This window comes from Mytilus trossulus, chromosome 5 (assembly GCF_036588685.1).
Source record: "Mytilus trossulus isolate FHL-02 chromosome 5, PNRI_Mtr1.1.1.hap1, whole genome shotgun sequence".
NCBI lineage: Eukaryota > Metazoa > Mollusca > Bivalvia > Mytilida > Mytilidae > Mytilus > Mytilus trossulus.
The window spans coordinates 64,380,028-64,400,563 of record NC_086377.1 but is presented as its reverse complement, the minus strand read 5'-3'; the positions used below and the strand labels follow the sequence as shown (position 1 = coordinate 64,400,563).

The window sequence follows — 20,536 nt, the reverse complement described above, 5'->3', positions numbered from 1 at the left end:
TTACTTTTTTTTTAAATTGTTATTTGGATGGAGAGATGTCTCATTAGCACTCATACCACATATATCTATTAATATTATCAAAATAATTAACGCACTTCAAAATTCAAAGGAAAACCTAATTTAGATTATGCATGAATTACCTTCGTATAATGTTTACATCTTTACTGCACGACAAGGCGTAACGAAGTGTAGACTTCTCTGATGAAATATCCGATGCTTTATACTTTCTTTCTAGAAGTTCATATTCCTTAAGACCACCATTTCGAACAGCTGTACAAAGAACAGTCCAACGTAGATTGACGTCGATTCTGTAAAATAAGTTATAAAGTTATACTCGTACAGCAGTCATTTGTCTGTAAAATAGAATATGTTAACTCCGTCAACAGTATTTGTATATAAAATAGAAAAAGTCAACTGCTCCAACAGTCGTGTGTATGGCAAAATAGAATATGGAAACTCCTGCAAAGGAGAAGGTCCAGTAAGACCAAAGGAGAAGGTTGAGTAAGACCCCTTTTGGGCCCCAAAATATAGCAGTTTTACAAAAAAAATAAAATGTAATCGTTTGGTTATTCATTGGACAGTAAAATGCTTCTGCTACATAAATGTGGGTTGGTTTTGACAATGCAATGCACATATGTAGGATACTAGCACCATAATGGCGAACCCAATTGAACCTTTTCATAGATTCACCTGATAATTACCTGTTCATTTAAACTTTTGGCAGTTCTATTGTCCCATCTAACAAATACAACAGGTATTGTTCTCTGTATAGTTTATTCACTCAGACCTTTAAATTTCTTCTAAGAGAAATCTATCACTCCTTGATTAATCTACCAGAGTAAAATGTTTATCTGCTAAATTAGATGGAAATAGCATGTTTACTATTCATAAAAAAAACTGTATATGAGTTTGAATGTATTATATTTTCAATCTGTTGAATATAAACACTTATTCAAACATTAATAAAAGTTGATTTCTAATAAAAAATAAACATTGTTCTTATTTCGAAAAAAAAATTGATAAAAAAACCTAAAAATGTTGATGTTTATACATAAAGGCCTTCTTAAAAGTATTTTATGACTTAACAAAAACTAAAAGATGCAAATTTTCATACGAACAATAGTTTTTTTCTTTAAAACAAACTTTTTATGATTAAATTATTATTTATTTTGAACAGATTGAAAACAATATTCAATATATTTTTATAAAATCAAAATCACAGGCATTTTTTTTTATGTGAAACATGTAATTTCCATCAATTTAGCAGATAAACTTTTTACTCTGGTAGATTAATCAATGAGTGATAGATTTCTCTCAGAAGAAAGGTCCTGGTGAATAAACTATTCAGAGAACAATACCTGTTGTATTTGTTAGATGGGACAATAGAACTGCTAAAAGTTTAAATGGACAGGTAACTATCAGATGAATCAATGGAAAGGTTCAATTGGGTTCGCAATTACTCATGCTAAATTACTAAAATCTTCACAATTATAGCATTTTAGTTCATTTTCAGACGGTTTTCGTGTAAAACGAAAGTGGCCGCATTCGTGTTCATCCTTTGTCTTACATAATGAAATGTAAGTTGTATTTGATGATAATACATAACATATATAAAGGTTGAGGATGAACACGGATGCGGCCACGGTCATTTTTGAAAAAAAAATTAATTGAGCTTAATTCGGATCGTTTTTAATGTCTAAATCAGTTAAAATCTTTCACATAAAGTAAAACTAATTGAATCAGATGAAAATTGCCAATTAAGTGTTTAAAAGGGGGTCAAAATCTTTCGTCAGAGGACCCAAAATCGGTCCTTACCGAACCTACTCCTTTTATTCGTATGTAAGGTAGTATATGTATACTCTACCAACAGTCATTTGTCTGTAAAATAGAATGTGTAAACTCCTTTAACAGTCGTTTTAATTGCAACATAGAAATTGAAACTCTTGTAAACGTCATTGGTATGACAAAACTCCTACACAATTCATTTGAATGGCAAATTAGAATATGGAAACACCTGCAAAAGTAATTCGTATGTAAGGTAGTATAATATGTATACTCCACCAACAGTCATTTGTCTGTAAAAAAGAATGTGTAAACTCCTTTAACAGTCGTTTTTATTGCAACATAGAAATTGAAACTCTTGGAAACGTCATTGGTATGACAAAATTCCTGCAAAATTCATTTGTATGGCACAATAGAATATGGAACAAGTAAACAACACCAACAGTGATGTGTATGGCACAATAGAATATGGAACAAGTAAACAACACCAACAGTCATGTGTATGGCACAATAGAATATGGAACAAGTATACAACACCAACAGTCATGTGTATGGCACAATAGAATATGGAACAAGTATACAACACCAACAGTCATGTGTATGGCACAATAGAATATGGAACAAGTATACAACACCAACAGTCATGTGTATGGCACAATAGAATATGGAACAAGTATACAACACCAACAGTGATGTGTATGGCACAATAGAATATGGAACAAGTATACAACACCAACAGTCATGTGTATGGCACAATAGAATATGGAACAAGTATACAACACCAACAGTCATGTGTATGGCAAGATATAATTTAGAATATTGAAAACAACACGATATTAATTTCTTGCGTCCGAAGCGCTTTTCTGGATTTACCTTCATCAGGAACGCTCAAAGCCAAACATTTGAAATCCGAAGATGTATAAGTACCGAAACCGTTGAAGAGCTATATATATAAAAAAATACCTAAAATAAATTGCCAAATTCATCTAAGACCAACTTTGCCTAAGAAACTATCAAGTCATCAATATGACAGTTGTTGTCCATTCGTTTGATGTGTTTTATCATTTGATTATGCCATTTGATTTCGGACTTTCCGTTTTCAACTTTCCTCGGAGTTCAGTATTATTGTGATTTTACTTTTTTCTCATCACCACTAACACTTTACAACTCCGTACTGTTAAAATAAATCTTAAATTGTTTAGGAATGTAACATGAGATATATTTATTCTAAATATTTCCTTTGACCTCCGAGGCTTTGTTTGGAATAACAATACATGAACACTCAATAGACCGAGTTAAATATATATGGTTATTGTGCTAAGAACTTACGGATTTTCGTCTGGATTGTCCATATACTTTTTAAAGATATCTGTACAGTTTCGAATACATTCCTCGCTCTCATAGAAACATGCAAAACGAACAATCGCACGTCGTGTCATTCTAGAAAATAAATAAAAAAAAGATTGCTGTAAGCAGTCGTGCTACACATGTCCCTTTTATTAAAAAAAATATGCAAGATTTTCGGAATCCTATGGTTTTATTCATATGAATGCCTTTAAAAAATTTGCCCATTGGCCCCCATTATTTTAATTCTTTTACATGTATAATGATAAGCTATCTGTTAAGGTCTCATAAAATTTCAATTCTTTTTTAAAAGTTTTTGAGAACTTAAACTTGTCAATGGTAAAGCTACGAAAAGTCAAGAGAGAATATTTTCCAGCCAAAATTTAAATGGCTAATATCTCAAAAACGAGCACATTGACCTATAATTTTGTTTTGCTCTTTTGAGTACTTTAATAATCGCCTTTCAATGTATACTAGTGGTTTGAAAAGTTAATTAACTTGTCATTGAGAAGCGAACCTTAAACGACAACATTTCTTGTCAAGTCGCTTCATTCATCATTGGCAAAATGGGGAATTGAGGGCAAAATAATAAAGAAACGAAAAATATAGGCCCAATAGATAAAGACAGATATATTCATCAATCCAAATAAACTATGAATACATTTCATCCAGACAAATGATATATGTATAAAAGAAAAAATAGAAAAAGAGGCTATCAAGAGCCTGGCTTACATCTTTACAATAACCCTTTTTTAAATCACGAAAGGGTAGCAACTAAAAGAGTGAATGCCAATTTCAGTCATGTTTACAAATTTACAGATGTAAGCCTGATGATCAATTTTTCATTTTAAGTTTTTCAGATGCATTTACATTTATATCTATTTTTCTTTTAAAGATATAAAGCAACATCTTGAACAAACATGGTAAAAAAATCTACGTTAAAGGGCAACATCTCCGATATCAATTCGATTAAAGATGGCAGTCATGATTTTTTTGTTTTTTGTTTACTTTTGCTATTTGGAATTTCTTTCTTCTAACGAATTCAGCCATGCATACTAATTCATAGATCTTTTCTTGTTGATCATTTATCTCTCTATCTTTGATAATTTTCCAAATAATTGGCACATATGAAACAAAATTATAAAATTTGACATTTAAGGAAAATAACTCCTTCAAGAAGTCATCAGATAGTTTTGACATTAATGGACACAAATAATTCTTGATAAATAATGATTAACGATTTGCAATACCCACAAAGGAAACCTTCGGAGGGCTTCATTATATGTAATCAATATTTCCTTTTTTATATTGATTTTTTCTATTATTTTTCTAATTATATATTTACGTTTCTGTATGCCCAGCACCTGTATTATCCATTCCAATCATATTGAATTGCTTCGAAAATATTCTCTTTACAACTTTCTACAACAAAACTATGAATTATAACTAGGTCATATTGCAACTATAATATTCTCTTTCAAGTTTATATACTGGATACATGTTTTATATTAATATACAGTAATTAAACATTTTTAACTTAACCTATTGAAAATCATTGCTGACGTTATCTTTGGATTGTATTTGTCTTCAAATTTCGGGTTATTCAATCTAAGACTTGGCTCCTTTATACTCTTTGGGAATACAAGAGAAACAAGTGACACCAAAGGAACGTACTTACTCAATAGGAACCTGATTTTCAGTGGTATAGTTTGTTGATGTGGTTCATAAGTGTTTATCGTTTTTCGTACTTTTTTATATAGATTATACCGTTGGGTTTTTTTTCCCGACGTAGTCGGTATAGTTTCGGTTTGTGCCCTTTGAACTGAAGGACGCTTAACTATGGCAACAGAATACGCATGCTCGAGAATCCTTTCTGTGATTAGACAAAATGCTGTCATGGTGGGTGATTTGGTTGTGTTTGAAAAAACGTCTTGTTAATAATATCGTGATGGAAAGCAAGTGAAAAACTATAAATATTTGAACTAGATCTGACTAGGATTTATATTTTTATTTAAATAATTGTTTCTCCAATAGCTTTTTGCATCCATGACAGCTGGTTATTCGGGATAATCATATAATTTTTAATGTAAATAGTTTATGTAAACTTTGTTGTACGAACGTACACCGACTTTAAGAACGCACCTACGCATGTGAGTTTTCCGCGGGGATTTGGTGAATGTAAACAGAAAGATACGAGGACCGAGAATACTCAACACAAACAGAGAAAACGTTATTTAAATGGTGCATCATTAAGTCATTGTGCTTCTGAAGGTTATCGAAATGATAGTTTTAAACATTTTTTAAATACGTCGGATATCTTATTTTAAGATAGTTCTTGTTTTGGAATGGTTTTAGACTAGTAATTTCTGGGGCCCGTTGTTTCTTGCTGTTCGGTGTAAATAAACTCATCATAGATACCAGGACTAAAATATTACACTTACGTCAGACGCGCGGTTTCGTCTGCAAAAGACTCATCAGTGACGCTCTAATAAAAAAAAGTTTAAAATGCCTAACAAAGTACGAAGTTGAAGAGCATTGAGGACCAAAATATTCCTAAAAGTTTTACCAAATACGGCTAAGATGATCTATGATCCACGGCTCCGTGTTGAAGACCATACTTTGACCTGTAATGGTTCACTTTTGTAAATTGCGACTTGTATAGCTAGTTATCTCGTACCATATTTTCTTATATCTATCAAAAATTTGACTTTAGGTATGTCCTACGTGCACCACTTGTACCGATATCCAAAAGTTGTCCCCGTTTAGTTTTGAATTGTAGTTCATTGCAAGACTTGAAAACGTTCCTTTTGAATATCATCTATTAAATAATAATAATAACCCTGATGATATGTATGCTTATTAGGTCTTTCCACTTTTCTGTGGAAAGACCTATTGTTTTTCTTCTGATTATTAGGTCTTTCCACTTTTCTGTGGAAAGACCTATTGTTTTTCTTCTGATTATTAGGTCTTTCCACTTTTCTGTGGAAAGACCTATTGTTTTTCTTCTGATTGCTTTTTTTTTTCTTCCGCCTAATTTTTTTCTTGCGATAAACATTTGTTTCGCAATATGTTGCTTTGATATTTGGTATATGATATCGAACAGTTTATGCGCTTTTCAAATTTACCCAGCGTAGCCGAATACTTTTTTTTGTAGGAGTTATCTACCCAAACACTATTTTTCTTGTGTTCACAACTCCTTCGCAACCGTAAAAGATAACAACAAATTTATTTTACAAAATTGCTTGTTATATCCTTCGCATGATTTGTCCTATTTTGACCGAAGCAATATGACAGCACCATATGAGAGTTATTTCCCCTTATGCATATAAGTGATATGCATTTCTATCTTATAAACCATAAGTGATAGAAGCCTAGTATCTTTTGATTTGAGGTCCTTGGTGCAAAAGAATGAAAATTAGGTCAAGGTCAAAGGTCAAGATCATATTCTAATATTTGAATTTGGCTTATTTTCACTTATATCCAAAGACCGTATAAAATATCAACAAATTATGTTTACTAAATTGTTAATTTCAACATGTCGTAACACATAAATTTTTATTACACGGATACGTTGAACGTAAAAGGGAGTTTTCTCCACTCTTGCATCTAAAAATACGCGTTTGGTGATATAACTCATTAACCAAATATAATTAAGACCTATGGTCTTTTGATTTGAGGTCCTTAGTTCATGACCTTGAAATTGATCTCAAGGTCATAGCTTAATCTGACGTTCTAGATTTTGACCTTTGCTTTTATTTTATATGTATACATGATTAAGCTATGAAACTTTTGGAAAAAGGTATCAATCAGTTTAACCCCTAAAAAAAGACAACCGGAAGTGACCTTTTGTAAACCGGAAGTATGTATTTTTTTTGCTTTATTAATATAAAAGTATATAGAACCAACCAGATGTTTTTGGAATCAGTGTCAATTGAATATTCAAATATAATCGGAAGTAACATTTTTCAACCGGAAGTAACAAATTATCTCTTTTATTTAAAAAAAAAATGTATGGAAACCATATATTTTTAGAATCAGCGTACTAGAAGCTATCATATGACGATTAAAATGACATTTTAAACTTAGTTTCACAACTTGCATATCAATAAAATACATTGTTTTGATTGAAAGACCTTCAATTGTTCTCTGAACAATTGGTTTTTTAATTTTATTTTTTTTTTCTTCCGCCTAATTTTGTTCTTGCGATAAATATTTGTTTCGCTTCATGTCGCTTAGATATTTGGTATATGATATCAAACAGTTTATGCGCTTTTGAAATTTACCCTGCGTAACCGAATACTTTTCTTTGTAGGAGTTATCTCCCCAAATACTGTTTTCTTTGTGTGCACAACTCCTTTGCAACCTTAAAAGATTATCACAAATCTATTTTACATAATTGCTTATTATATCCTTCGCATGATTTGTCCTATTTTGACCGAAGCGATATGAACGCTCCATATGAGAGTTATTTCCCCTTATGCATTTGATATAAGTGATATGCATTTCTATCTTGTAAACCATAATTGCAAGAGACCTAGGATCTTTTGATTGAATCCTTGGTCCAAAAAAATGAAAATTATGTCAAGGTCAAAGGTCAAAGTCATATTCTAATTTTTGAATTTGGCTCATTTCCACTCATTTCCAGAAACCGTAAAAGATATCGACAAATTATTTTTTCTAAATTGTTTGTTGCGACATGTCGTAACACGTAAATTTTAATTTCAAGGGTACGTTAAATGTTAAAGGGAGTTTTCTCCCCTTCGGTATTTAAAAATACGCATATGGTGATAGAACTCATTAACTAAACATAATTAAGACCTATGGTCTTTTGATTTGAGGTTCTTGGTTAATGACCTTGAAATTGATCTCAAGGTCATAGCTTAACTTGACGTTCTAGGTTTTGACCTTTGCTTTTACCTCATGTGTATACATGATAAAGCCATGAGACTTTTGGCAAACGGTATCAAACCATTTAACCTTGAAAAAACAACCGGAAGTGACCTTGTGTTAACCGGAAGTAGCTATTTATTGTACTGTATTAATATAAAAGTATATAGAACAAGATTTTTTGGAATCGGTGTCAAGTAAATAGTCAAATATTATCGGAAATAGTCTTTGTCAAACCGGAAGTAAGATATAATCTCCCTTATCTAAAAAAATATTGTTTAGATATCATATATTTTTGGAATCAGCGTACAATAAGCTATCATTTGACGATTGAAATGACATTTTAAACTTAATTTTACACCTTTCATATTAAAATACATTGTTTTGATGGAAAGACCTTCAATTGTTCTCTGAACAATTGGTTATTAATCCTATATAGTTTCCTTTCTGAAAATAAATAAAACCAGAATAGAACAGAAATTCAAAAAAAAAAATTAAACATAACTTCAAAATAATCACAAACAAAGCATTTCACATCAGTTCCCATGGTATATACGGCATCGTTTGACGATTTGGACGCATATCATTAAAAACGTGGCTCTTTCATTTCTAAGTTCTTTTATTTATTTCTTTAATTGTATGTGATTGAATTTTGCAATTTACCTCTTGTTTCACATGTCAATGTGACAGAGTGTTTTTGAAATAAAGCATATTGTATAATTTTTAATAACTCGATAAAGATAAAAAAAAAAACTTGATGATATGTTTTGCATGCATTGTCAAATAGTGTTAAGGGAGCATGAAATGGTTTATATGAATAAGATTAAGTGAGGTCGCTTATTTTCTCTAAATAGCTTTCCATTTTTTTAATTTGGGATCTTTCAAAGGTCATTAAACACATATTATCTTTCTTAAGAACCTTACAAGAAACATTATAGTTGCTTCTTGAAGTAAAGAGCCTTGTATTTGAGAAGGTAGCTGCTTTGTTTTTGTATTAAAATGACAACATAACTGCCATTTGCTCAGCATCCAAATCGAAGACATACCTATATACTTACCAAAAATGTACTGTTAAGATCTGTTTCAATGACAGCTTCACGTAGATACAATATTTCCGTCCAAGCAGCTCTTAATGGTACATAGTTATCCTCTTTTGCCAGATAGTCTAAGGTTTGCAATGCAATATAAGTATTCACATCTCCTGATCTGTAAAAGACAAAACACAATATCAAAAATAAACTAAATCGTACATTTGTTCAAAATTATAGCAGAGCTAAAAAGCTTTAACATCACCCACGTGTTCGATGATACCTACGCTCTTAAGGCATTAAAAAAACATGCTGCAACTCTTTGTGGGATCCGGCCTTGACCTGTTGTAAGGCTTCTTCCCATATCCAATAAATCTACATTTTAATTTTCAATGTGATACATTACCTAATTCATCATGGACTACCGAAGAACCTACGTACGGTATTGCTTGTAAGATCGACTTGCGTTCTTATATAGTTGTCAATTGCCGATATGCAGATACAAATTAATGAACCTACATCAACTTCATATACTACACAAGTATCTATTAATCGAAAAAAAAAATATAAACGAGAAGGGTAATAAACAAAGTAACGGTAACAATGTTTATGCAACAAATTTGCTTGTTGGCATCAAATTACCCAGCAGACTAGTGTCTAGGTAAACATTGCTGTATATCATATACAACAATTACTTATTCAATGCAATATAGATGTGATGTTTGCATTTCTTTTCGCAATTATTTATTCCCCACCTACGATAGTAGAGGGGCATTATGTTTTCTGGTCTGTGCGTCCGTTCGTCCATCCGTCCGTCTGTTCGTTCGTCCGTCTGTTACACTTCAGGTTAAAGTTTTTGGTCAAGGTAGTTTTTGATGAAGTTGAAATCCAATCAACTTGAAACTTAGTATACATGTTCCCTTAGATGAGAGCATTTTTAATTTAATGCCAAATTAGAGAATATATTCCAATTTCACGGTCCAGTAAACATAGAAAATGATAGTGCGAGGTGGGCATCCGTGTATGGTGGACACATTCTTGTTATTGACTGATTCAACTCAAAGATACAATTCATAATTGACTCAAATATATTTATTTTATATCAAGTAAATTAAATTTAAGATATTGTTAAACACATCGGCAGAATAAGTTGGATGACGATTGACATTGTATACTCACTTAGCAAGATTCCATGCATCGTTTATTATCTGTGCCCTATTAATAGGAGGAATAATCTAAAAGTATATACAGGGTACATGTATTTGACTTAAATAAAACAATATTGTTCTTAAAAAAACAAAAAACAAAAATATCCGATGTCTGAACGTTTTTTCACCATCCAACTATTATTGAATTTCGCTAATTATGAACCGGTTTAATGTTTTTCCGAACCGATTAATTATTTGTTCGATAATATAAATGTTGCTCGTTTGATCTTAGTAATTAATTGATCATCGTTTACTACTAGTGTCAAATGTGGTTGTTTTCTCTTTGTTTGTTTTTATGACTTCACGAAAAAGATATACCACACCCGATGAAATGACATTGAACGATGCAATCTTTGTGTACGTCACATCGTCTAAAAGCATTGAGAAATCGCACAATCAATACTTCTTAATGCTGACAGTTACGTTTTCAGTAAAAATAAGCAGCAACGTTATGAAATCGAACTTGCAGCAGTGATAATATGTCGTTAGCTTTAGAGACAGTGATGGAATCTATATGTACTCAATTTGATTTATCCCTTCTTAACTATATTTTAGTTTGAAACGATCAAATTGATTTCAACATGGTCTGGACAGGATGAACAATAAATCATTCATTCACGGTCCGTCTTTTGATCTATCTTCAGAGTATTCACTGATGTCAGATCCGTAACGTTCAGAAGAATGCGTAGTCAACTTAATACTACTCAGTAGCATTGCAAACAGTTATGTATGATAATAAAATATACAGGTCAATATATAACGTCTATGGAACTGATTGAACAAAGACAAAACAGATCTTAATTTGCTGAAAGTGATTGAAGAGTTTTGAACGCACAGTAGTGAACAAGTCTGAAAACCAAACGAAAGACTAAAAAAATATGTAACTAGTGTAGGTATCGGTTGACCTATACCATTACCGTATGGTCTGTTTTGAGTTGCTGGATAAGTTTGATCCAGTTCTCCTCCGGATAATTCACCCTGTAGTAGCCGTTCTGCATTACATTTCCTATGTACCAATCATTGGACGATGACCCACTCATTGCACTGGAGATGGTTACTGAAAAAAAGTTTCCAATAATACAACTATAACAGAATACTAGCATATTGCCTTTTCTTACTTCTCATTTGAAAATTGCTTAAAAACTATATGTTTGGGAACAAAATCTGAACCATCATTTATTAACATGCTTATAAAAGAATCATGCGTTTTAGATTTCGAACGTGTAAAGCGCTTTTCTGAAATTTGTCCGAGCCAAGCTTATATGCAAAGTCAGGATCGCCACACATAAAAGATACATTTTATATCATATTCAGTATTATAAAATTAAATTGTCATAGTTGCAATCAGACAAAACAGAGTCTTATATAATTTGACATTTAGATTGACACAGTACAACAGGTACATGAAATACTGTATGTATGAATATGCAAAGTCATATTTATACAAATCTTTATTACAAAAACAAACAAAAAAACACACCAAAAGCAAAGAAACAGTGTTTTATTTCTGTTATTTATCTAAAAGTCACAGTGATGTCATGCTAAGTAAAAATTTACAATTGTATCTGCTTTTGTTTCTCTGTACTATAACTTTATGGTTATTAACCTTTATCCTTTTGGTAAGAAGCATTAATCAGTTGTCCTGATGTTGTGTAAATATTGAAACCACAAACTGATGGTATTTCTTTCCTTCTTTGTTACGTATGAATGATAAAAAAAAATATTTACCATCTGAATGATGTATATCCATCCAAGTTATGTCCGTAGCTGATTGAATAAAACGTAAATTAAGACTTGTAGTAAACGTCACAGGTATAACCCACTTATATCTATAAAAAAAATTACAGTTATTGTCAACATATATGATCAAAATACAGTACCCTTGAATGGCTTTGTCTGTCACATTTTTTGTAGACTACGGTTTGCGAATAGGTCTTTTTGGGTGTTTTGTCTTGACGTTCTTAGTTTATTTTCGATTTATGAGATTGAATGTTCTATTTGTATCGTTTGTTTCTCTTTATCACACAAAGTCAATAATGCAAATTGAAATAGAAAGTTACTTCATTTAGCCTTATTTCCTAACTATCCTGCCAATGCACTTGGCCTGGCATTGTTTTATTTAACTTACGTGATTCCTTCATATTTTGCTTTGTTTGTATTCAAATTTATGATAATATACTAAATCTGCAGCTTTATCTGTGTGTAGACATTTGATTTCTTTTCCGAGAATTCTTTTATAGCTTACTTGAAAACACTATATGCTCTTATCGAATGTCTTATCAGCAACACAACCAAAAGAAGAAGAACCAACAAAGTAGGGAACGAACATGTGTTCCAACATTGTTCATGTACACATGATTTGTTGAGCACATTCTGTAATTTCAGTGGAACTTACCTTTTTACAATGTTGTAGACATGGGTTAAGGGACATTTTACCTCCATTTCTGAAGTTATGATAGCTAATTACAATTTGTGTTGCTGTATCAGCCATGCTGAATAAATGACACAATTCATAGGATTTTAACGTTTGTGTATGGATAAAAAAAAATGCTAACTTTGGTGCATAGGGTAAGTTTATTTATATAAGATTCCAGATGAGGTTTTCTACATTTCTTGTTTCTTTAACTTTTATTCAATTTTTCTATATTGCTTATTCATTTGGGCCATATAAGGTAGCACAAAACAAAGATTTTTTTCACTCCCAATTTGATAACTTTAAAATGATGTAATTCATTCCATCCTCCTTATATTTTATAAATGAGGTACCAAAAGAAAGAAGAAAGATTAATCTTTCAAATTGTGATAATTTCATTATGACATAACTATTACATAATCAATTGTTATGTAATTGGTTTCTGTATTGTGATGTCCACACTTGATTGAATTTAGCGTCTTTGTTCTTCATAGCATCCCAAAATATTTTATAGATTCTTGTACAATACAGCTTGACCTCCACAACTGTGTCTCAAATTTCCAAAAACATCAATAGAACAAATAAATTGTATACCCAATTCAATATAGTGGTCTCTTATGAATTGATGTTGCAAACTTCATTAGAGGTTTATGAGAGAATAAAATACAATAGGAGAATCTGAGACACACTTTTTGAGGTCAAGCTGTGTTGTCGAAGAATCTATAAAATATTTTGGGATGCTATGAATAACAAGGAAGCAAAATTCATTGAAGTATGGACATCACAATATAGCAACTTATAACGTAACAATTCAATGTGTAATAATTATGTCATAATGAAATTATCACAATTTGAAAGATTAATCATTCTTCTTTCTTTTTGGTACCTCATTTATAAAATTTAAAGAAGGAGGAGTGGAATTACATCAGTTTAAAGATGACTGATTGGGGATGAAAAATCTTTGTATTGTGCTACCTTAATAATTTATATATACTTCAGCGCATCATAATTTTCTATTTTCTATTTTCTGTCTCTGTTTTTTTTTCTCTTTTCTTTATATTTGTATTGATTATTCTGCTCTTTTTTCCCATTATTCTTTATTTTATATATTTCAGCACCTCTTTATTCTCTATTTTCTATTTTTATGGTTTTCTTTAATTAACTATTCTTTATTGTTATTTTTATTATTATTGTATTCTATTTAGCAATTCTAATCTCCATTTTGTAAACCCTATGCAGACCATCCTATACCGGTGAATAATACATACCCAAATGTGGATTTATATGTGCTGGGATCAATGGCTTCTGTGTCCAAAAGGTATCGTGATTGCGTGAGGACAAGGTCATCGCTATCCCGTTTGATGAACACAGTTGGGTAGTTCATTTGCATTACCCATGTATCCATTATGTGTTTTATGTTTTGAATGAATTTAGGATTTCTGTCAATTTTACTTTGCTGTAAAAAAAAAAAAATAGCATGTACATTTCTTGTTGAGAAGTATTATTCAATGACTGGTTATGTATATTTATGATGCCATACACTGATTAACAAAGAGGTAAATAAAACACATTTTTGTTTGGGAGCTGGAGCCCGACTCCGGCTGCGATATTTTCTCGCTGTGTTGGAGACACGTTGATGGCCTTCGCTGTTTCCTATTCTTCAGTGGGGTTGTTGTCTCTTTGACGCAATTTTCTTTTCCATTCTCAATATTAACTATCGTTTACCATCAAACGTATTAAAAGTTAATTTTGTTCTTCGAAGGATTGAAGAAATTCTATGAATTAATATTTCACTTTTAAAAAGAATATCGAATAGTTTGCCTCTTGTGTTAACCCCTTCAAAGTTGGTATCCTTTGCACTTGTCAGATTTCTTAAGAGCTGTGTCATAATAGGTTAGGGAAGTTCAAAAGCTGTCGTTGAATTTGGTAAATATATGACTTTAAAAGCAGTGCGTGTCTGATGAGTTAGATAAGGTAAAGTAATGTGTTTTATAAGACATACATTGTTCACGAATTTTATAGTAACACATAACCACTACGGGATATAAAAACCATTAATCTTCGTTATTAAATGCGATAACGACTTAACAAACCAACAAGCACACAGACCTGAATGCAAGAAATGAACTTACGTTGCCCAATGAATACCACAGATCATCGTGTGTAGTAACGCCATATAGATGGTTCTTCAGGTAACGCTAAAGAGAAAACAAATACTGGAACAATAATCAATCTATTTATAAAATTAACTGCTCACTACTGGATGGATGGATGGATGGCTTCTAACATCCAATAGCACATTAACTGCGTATACATGACGAGAACATGTTGAATCGTTATAAATATGAACCCTGCTTTGCACTGGTCACGCTTAACCGCTGATTTTTAATCGCTAGCTCAAACTGTAACCGTCCGAAGGAAGTCATACTACAATACCTTTTCTAGACATAGCATTATGACTTCAAGCTGTACCTCATTAACAACAATTAATGCTGCATGTTGAACGAAGAAGCAGCAAAGGACAATTATAAAGTCCTTGGATTGATCCGGCCGTGATTCTAGTTCCCGCCCTCGAGGCAAAAACCTACCATGAGAACACCGATACTGATGTCACAGCATAGAGATGAAGTGTAAGGTAAGGAGGTGACTTAAACATTACTGAAACTGAAATTGATAATAAAATAAAGTGGTGAAAATGTTTGTCATTTAAACAATATATCAGTTTAAATATTTCCAGGTAGGTATGTGTCATTTTATCAAACAGACATTTCTTTTCACTATTGCAAGTTGTTACTTTTTGTAAGTTTACAACGATATATTATACTGTCAAAAGTAAAATAACAAAAATGCCGAACGCCAGGTGAAATTAAAAACGGAAAGTGTTTTAGAAAATGGTTCAAACAATTTTCATGAATGTTTTCAATTGATATATAGCAGTTAGACAAACACTCATTTGGATAATTGAGAAGCTGCTTTTATTTTAGTTTAAAGTATGTGATTAAAACGTATAGCTAATTTTCTAAAAGCATACTTCTTTAAATGTTCTTAATTGTGTATAGAACCTAATAACATTTAGAATAAAAGAAATATATGTGAATATTTTAATGATAGTATTTATGCCATCTTATTTCATATTCTTAAACATGTTAAAGGTTAAACATTTTTCGATAATATCTAGGATGTCAAATTTCACTTAGTAGCATCTGTGTATCAGTCTGTCAGTTATCATTTTCATATGACATAGGGTTGCTGTGGTTTCAGATTCGTTTCCTTCTGTGTTACTGTAGTTAAAAACAAGAATGTATCCCCAGTACACGGATGCCCCATCCACACTATCACTTTCTATGTTCAGTGGACCGTTAAAAGGGGGAAATCATTTGTTTAGCATTAAAATTTGAAAGGTCATATCAAAGGGAACATGTGCACTAAGTTTCAAGTTGATTGGACTTCAACTTCATCAAAAACTACCTCGACCAAAATCTTTTACAGACCAGGAAACATAATGTTCATAAATTGGGCATAAAAATAGTTATTTTAAAGGAAAAGTTCTCATAATAAATATGTTATCTAAGCTGTATTTCCAGATTCCATACAAAGCTATGGTTCCATGCCTGGGTTTGGCTTGATCATTTGTCATTTTAGTTTATGCGCTCTTTCTTTTCTCGTAAGCTTAAACTTTCAAATAGTTTGACCTGTAGTATTACTAAACAGCCAGTGGTTGTAGAACTGTGCTCCTGCTGCAAAAGAAATTGGTACCGTATATGTTGTTTAACTCAATAATAAATTATCTATCAAAACTCTAAAAGATGTTTTGAAGATTGCCATTGTCTTGATATAATTGCCTTTCCTGGAGTTCATATAGTTTCCTCATTTTTTAACGTTTACGGTTTTACCTCAGTGTATGAAAATGCTATGATAAATTCTGTACGTACCTGTAGTCCTCGTTTAAATGTTTGTTTTCCTAGAAAGAACCTCATCATACGAACTATAGACGCACCCTGAAGGAAGGTAAAATATGTCTGAGAAAATTGTCAAATCATTGATCAAACAATACAAGAAATACTAAATATGTGATGTGTTTTGAAGTTTCGGAAGTACTGTAGATCTATTATCTTAATTCAACTAAATTAATTAATGGTATACATACACATTACATAAAATAGCATTTTGATATAAATGGATCAATATAAAGTGGGTTGTTTTGTCAAATGTGGAGCAGAATCATATTATTCTGAATTCATGTCAGGCTTTTTTCGGGTTGTTTTGCTAGAATATGTTTCACGTAGTAGTGTTATGTATTAGTTTTGTATTTGGTTGTTGGTTGTTTTTCTTAACTCATGATTGTCGACACATGGTACCTTCTGCCTATTTGCATTGAAAGATATTGTAAGGTATCAGGAAGGGTCTTTGATGGTACAATTACTTAGTTACACTTACTTCGAGTTAAAAGATACATCAACTACCTACTGTGGATTCATTTATTTTCGTGGGTATCAATTTTCGTGGATAGTTGGAAACTTGCATATTCGTGGATATTTAATTTCATGGTTTTGACCTTCTCTGTATACAAAACCTATTAAAATATACATTTCGTTGACCATTAGATTTCGTGGTTCACCTGTACCAACGAAATCCACGAAAATTGGTATCCAACGAAGAATAATGAATTCACAGTAATTTAAATCTGGCATGTGACATACCTCTTTATCAGGTAATAATGATATGATAATGATTAGCTTTCATTAGGTTTACGGTTAGAAGCAATAAACTTTTTTGTTCGTAAAAGCGAACTCTGATTCCGGACTTTATATCTTTAAGACAGGTAACATACTCTTTGATATGACATCCTGGTACTTGGTCAAGTATGAGAAACTTAAAGATGTAAAATTAATTTACAATCGGTACCTTTTTTCGGTTTTTGTTTTCTATACACGATCAAGTCATTGGAAAACAGTAAGCTTTCCCCAAAAATTGCACCGATTATATGTTCAATTTTACTTCTTTTGGTTGCTCCTACCTGACCGATTACCAGGATGTCCAACCGCAGAGTAGGTAACCTGTCGAAAAATTATATATTTTTTAGTAATCTTGCGCCAAAAGTTGGTTCAATGAAAATAGTCTATATAGTTCTGATACCTTCAGTCAAATATTATATAAAAACCTTGCTATAGGTAATAGTATCAAACATATTCTCGATCCGTTTATTGTCCGACACATTTACAAAGACAGGATGTATGGACACCAGACTATCCATGGTCATAGCTCGGTGAATAGTAGAAGTGAAAAACTCTAGCTGAAAATGAATTAAAAAAGTATATATTATAGGAGAGGCTCGGGATGGGGTTGACGAAATGAAAATAACAATATCAATTTCTTTGAACAATCAGATACAACAGTTACTGTTTGATTTTAAATAACTAAACCTTTTATGTGCTGGGTTTAAATTACAGGATAAAAACAACATATATGTACTGCATCGGAAACGAGCTGTGAGTAACGCCTTTCGTCCCGGATCCAAATCTCAAACAAAAATTTTGATTCTTTTTGACAATGTATATTTTTTACATAAATAAGGCCGTTAGTTTTCTCGTTTGAATTGTTTTACATTGTCTTATCGGGGCCTTTTATAGCTGACTATGCGGTATGGGCTTTGCTCATTGTTGAAGGCCGTACGGGGACCTAAAGTTGTTAATGTTTTGTCTTTTGTGGATAGTGTCTCATTGGCAATCATACCACATCTTCTTTTTTATATATAATATATTGTATATGTATGTACTATATTCATGTCAAGGTGGACAAGATTAACATCAATGTACTCAAAAAGCTACAAATTATAAATATCTTATCCCTGATGAAATTTGTTAAAAACAGTTAATTGTGTACGTACTATGTTCCAGTCTGGGTGAACATGATCTACACCAAGGTGTTGAAAATAACTAGCAAATCCTTCATTCAGCCAGATATCTCCCCACCATGATGGGGTTACTAAGTTACCAAACCACTGAAAAATATCATAATTATCAATTCTATCTAAATAATTTAAACATACAATTTACTGAGTTATATGATTACTAGAATATGTGTTCATGTAAATTATAATTATTTTCTTTTTTGTAATCGATCATATGAAACCTCAAAAAAAGTAATGCATATGTTCTTTATAACTAAATTGATAGTTTGCATCATAAAACTGATGTTCAAATACTTTTTTCTGAAGAAAATTCTCCAATTTGTTTATATTTTGAAGAAGTTTACCTAACTTGAATTGTTTGCTTCAAGGAAGCAATTCACCGATACATTTTCCGTATGCAAAGTGACCTCAGCGTGATCCTCTCGTAAAAATCCGGTGATCGCAATACGCATTGATATGTCCTTGAAATAAATTATTATCTGACTGTACATGTTCAACACGAGCTCAATATCTACGTTTAATGGTTGATTGTTTACTATAACGTGTCAATCGGTACACTTCGGCTTATAAACACGACATTAAAAGTAGCTGTCATACTTTCACATCATAACAGACAGAGAGGGGGAAATGACGATAATACGATATGGTTGCGTAAAAAATTATAAAATCGTGCACAGAAGACTAAGTTTATGATATATACATGCATGGATGAAGCATTATTGTTCACCGGTTACTCGTTTCCTATGACTTTAAAATAAATTTTAATAATTGTTACGTTCATATAAACGTGAAATAGTTTGTCAAATATTTGTCTAATAATCTGGATAGTTCGATATTATAATGTACATAATTAATATATGACACACACAAAAAAAAATCCTCATTATTTTATTTTTGAACTTTATAATAAAGATATTGAGGTTTTTATTGACATAATCAACTTATATACATTTTATATAATAAAATGTAAGTTGGTTTCGTGGTACTCGGTCTTTAATTTTCTATGTTGTATGTTGTGTGCGGTTGTTTGTCAATTTTCATTTTTTAAATAGGTTTGTCAGTTTGTTTAAAGTTACATCTGTATGAACTTTATTCTTTATAGAATTTGATAGCAATGTTATTTCGTTTATCTATTAAGTCTTTACTTCAATCATCATGATCATTATGAACTAGATATCATCTCTTGTGTGTTGTAAAACGTATGATGAATGCTTGGTTTAGTGTCAGATATCATTTCTTTTCTGTTATAAAACGTATGAGGAATGCTTGGTTTTGTGTCAGATATCATTTCTTGTCTGTTATAAAAGGTATGAGGAATGCTTGGTTTTGTGTCAGACACACACGTTTAACCCTTCACATTGTGTACATGACTGTCTCAAGCGAGGTGCCTGTACTTTAGTGGCTTTCACTTATTGCTGTGAATCATAATTATTTTCCGTTCATTTCGTTAGTTTTCTCGTTTGAGTTGATCAATATTTTTCAATTCTAGTATACTATGTGGTATGGGTTTTGCTTATTGTTTGAGATCATACGATAACATAAAGACGTTATCTTCTTTGTTATGTGGTCTTAAGTTGAGAATGGTCTCATGGTCAATAATAGCACATCTTTTTATTTTATTATCTAGATGTCTTCTTTACGTGTCGGTCTGTCAGATGCTGTCCCAATGAAAAATCACCCAACATCTCCTTAAACTCATTTGAATTTTCGAGTTATCTTGAATATTTTCCAGCTTCATATATGAAATTCTGAATGCAGTTAATATATTAGAGAAGTGTGTGCGAGATAATGAGACAAAAAGGTAAAGAATAACAAAAAAGGTGCTAAATAAACAAAATAATGGCCCAAATTAAATAAATAAGGAATGCACCCACCCTCTTTATTTGACCTATTTAGACCATTTAAGTTTGTAAGAACTTGAACCATACATTTATTTACTTACCTTATGTGCCAGTTCATGAGA

General features: G+C 31.7%; 1 protein-coding gene across 1 annotated transcript in view; it reads right to left on the bottom strand.

Moving 5' to 3' along the window:
• Nucleotides 1–20,536, bottom strand: part of LOC134719049 (aminopeptidase N-like) — a 38,571-nt gene that overhangs the window by 5,500 nt on the left and 12,535 nt on the right. Inside the window, exons 7-18 of the mRNA XM_063581986.1 lie at nucleotides 18,550–18,663; nucleotides 17,824–17,955; nucleotides 16,595–16,660; nucleotides 14,795–14,860; nucleotides 13,931–14,118; nucleotides 11,978–12,078; nucleotides 11,167–11,306; nucleotides 10,221–10,276; nucleotides 9,072–9,219; nucleotides 4,472–4,548; nucleotides 3,112–3,222; nucleotides 141–308 (exon numbers count right to left, since the gene is read on the bottom strand). Of these exons, the coding sequence (XP_063438056.1) occupies nucleotides 141–308; nucleotides 3,112–3,222; nucleotides 4,472–4,548; nucleotides 9,072–9,219; nucleotides 10,221–10,276; nucleotides 11,167–11,306; nucleotides 11,978–12,078; nucleotides 13,931–14,118; nucleotides 14,795–14,860; nucleotides 16,595–16,660; nucleotides 17,824–17,955; nucleotides 18,550–18,663 (1,367 nt within the window). The remainder of the gene's footprint in view (nucleotides 1–140; nucleotides 309–3,111; nucleotides 3,223–4,471; nucleotides 4,549–9,071; nucleotides 9,220–10,220; nucleotides 10,277–11,166; nucleotides 11,307–11,977; nucleotides 12,079–13,930; nucleotides 14,119–14,794; nucleotides 14,861–16,594; nucleotides 16,661–17,823; nucleotides 17,956–18,549; nucleotides 18,664–20,536) is intronic.